Source organism: Juglans regia, chromosome 14, assembly GCF_001411555.2.
Source record: "Juglans regia cultivar Chandler chromosome 14, Walnut 2.0, whole genome shotgun sequence".
Taxonomy (NCBI): domain Eukaryota; kingdom Viridiplantae; phylum Streptophyta; class Magnoliopsida; order Fagales; family Juglandaceae; genus Juglans; species Juglans regia.
The window spans coordinates 2626442-2628360 of NC_049914.1; the positions used below are offsets into that span (position 1 = coordinate 2626442).

Here is a 1919-nt window from a genome sequence, read left to right on the forward strand (position 1 = left end):
TCTGAAGCCACCAATATAAGGCCAAAAATGTACATTACAGGAAAAAAAATGAAACAGGGTTTCTCACTGATACAAGTTGACAGGAAACAGACCATGGTAAGTCACAACTAACAAATGGGTGTATTTAATATTTAATCTCATAGCCCAGATTATTCGATTCTCACATGGGAGAAACAAATTAGCTGACCTGGTCTTCCTTGTGTCAATGGGACCCAACCTTCTTTATTATTCTTTGTCTTTATTTCTTTCCTTTTTCTTTTTTCTTTTTCTTTCTTTTTTTAATATTCTATTTTATTAAGGGTCATAAAAGCCCAATACCTCTTGTTTTATGACCAATCACTCATATTCTTTGCTCTAGCTCCACACACAAACACGCACTCCTAAAGGCTGTGTCATGGAAGAACATATCAACCTAGAGAGTGATGCCGCTCATGACAACTTGCTCAGCTCATCTTCCACCACCACCACCACCTCGTCCTCTACAGCCTCTTCTTCGACAAATTTTGGCACTACAACCAAGAAGAATTCAGGTACAAACCAAAACTCAAAGAGTTCTCGGCCAAAAGGTTCAAGAAGAGCTCAAGACTTGGACAATGAAGAAGAAGAAGAAGATCAAGAAGATAGGAAGCGGCCAAAGCGTGACAATGATGGCAAGCACCCCATGTACCGTGGAGTAAGAATGCGTGCATGGGGCAAATGGGTGTCTGAAATCCGGGAGCCAAGGAAGAAATCAAGAATATGGCTTGGAACATACCCTACAGCCGAAATGGCAGCTCGAGCCCATGATGTAGCAGCGCTTGCAATCAAAGGTGGCTCTGCTTATCTCAATTTTCCTCAGTTGGCCAAAGAACTTCCTCGGCCAGCAAGCAAGTCTCCGAAGGACATCCAAGCCGCCGCTGCCAAGGCGGCCGCTGCCACAGTTGTAGAGCCAATACATTGTGAAGAATCCGAGCCAATTCCATCAATCAATCTGTCCATGGACAACACACAAGAATCGACGTGCTCACCTTCTCTTGATGTGGATGACACATTGTTTGACCTTCCCGATCTTTTCATCGATGGAACTGATCATCGAAGCGATCACGGGCTCTGCTATTATTCATCGTCGTGGCAGATGTGTGCAATTGATACCGGGCTCCGGCTTGAAGAACCATATTCATGGGAGTACTACTAGCTAGAGAAGGTATGAACCTTGAAGTTCATCATGACGTGTAATCACCGGTCACCGCGTTGTCTGTACAACAAGAAACCCCGATGGGGAAAAAAGTCTTTTAAAGATCATCTATGGGTTGGTTTTCAGTCTAGTGTACTGGCTCAGCTTGCATTTGTAGCAGAGGTTCTCTTGTACGCTTGCATTTGAACCATTAATAAGAATGAGGGGTACTGTAATATATCAGAAATAGTACACATAATAAATGAGAGTTAATCTTTGAGTGAATTTATTGGATTACTTTGCAGACCATTTTCTTTATTTATGGTGAGATTTTATGGGATTTATATATATATATATATATATATATATAAATGGGATTAGTCTGGATTAGGGACATGACTTGAAGACTTCCAAGTTCCAATCAAAACCATGCACCTAGCTAAACTTGGTAGATTTAGATCCAAAACACGTTGATGAAAATTTAAAGTGATTTGACTTCACCCCTAAAGTTTCCAACCTTCATAAATTTAGATACCCTTCTAACTTTTTTCTCCTTTCTTTTTTCCCTTTTTAGTTGGAAAGGCAACGAGAGATCAATGTAATGAATCATATGGTCATGATAATTTCCATACAGAGACTCTTTCCCTTTAATACGCTTTGGAAAATATAAAGATAACAGTACTACTAGTTTGCTCTGATCATGGTGCCATGGTACTGGATCGAATACTTCTTTTGATCCTCTGTCATCACTTTTGCTGCCAAGCAA

General features: G+C 40.5%; 1 protein-coding gene across 1 annotated transcript; it reads left to right on the forward strand.

The window, feature by feature from the left end:
* Positions 1–341: 341 nt before the first annotated feature.
* On the forward strand, positions 342–1434 carry LOC109014968 (ethylene-responsive transcription factor ERF034). The gene has a single exon (XM_018997462.2). It carries the CDS (start codon positions 395–397, stop codon positions 1172–1174), a length of 780 nt encoding a protein of 259 aa, XP_018853007.1. The 5' UTR covers positions 342–394; the 3' UTR covers positions 1175–1434.
* Positions 1435–1919: the final 485 nt, after the last annotated feature.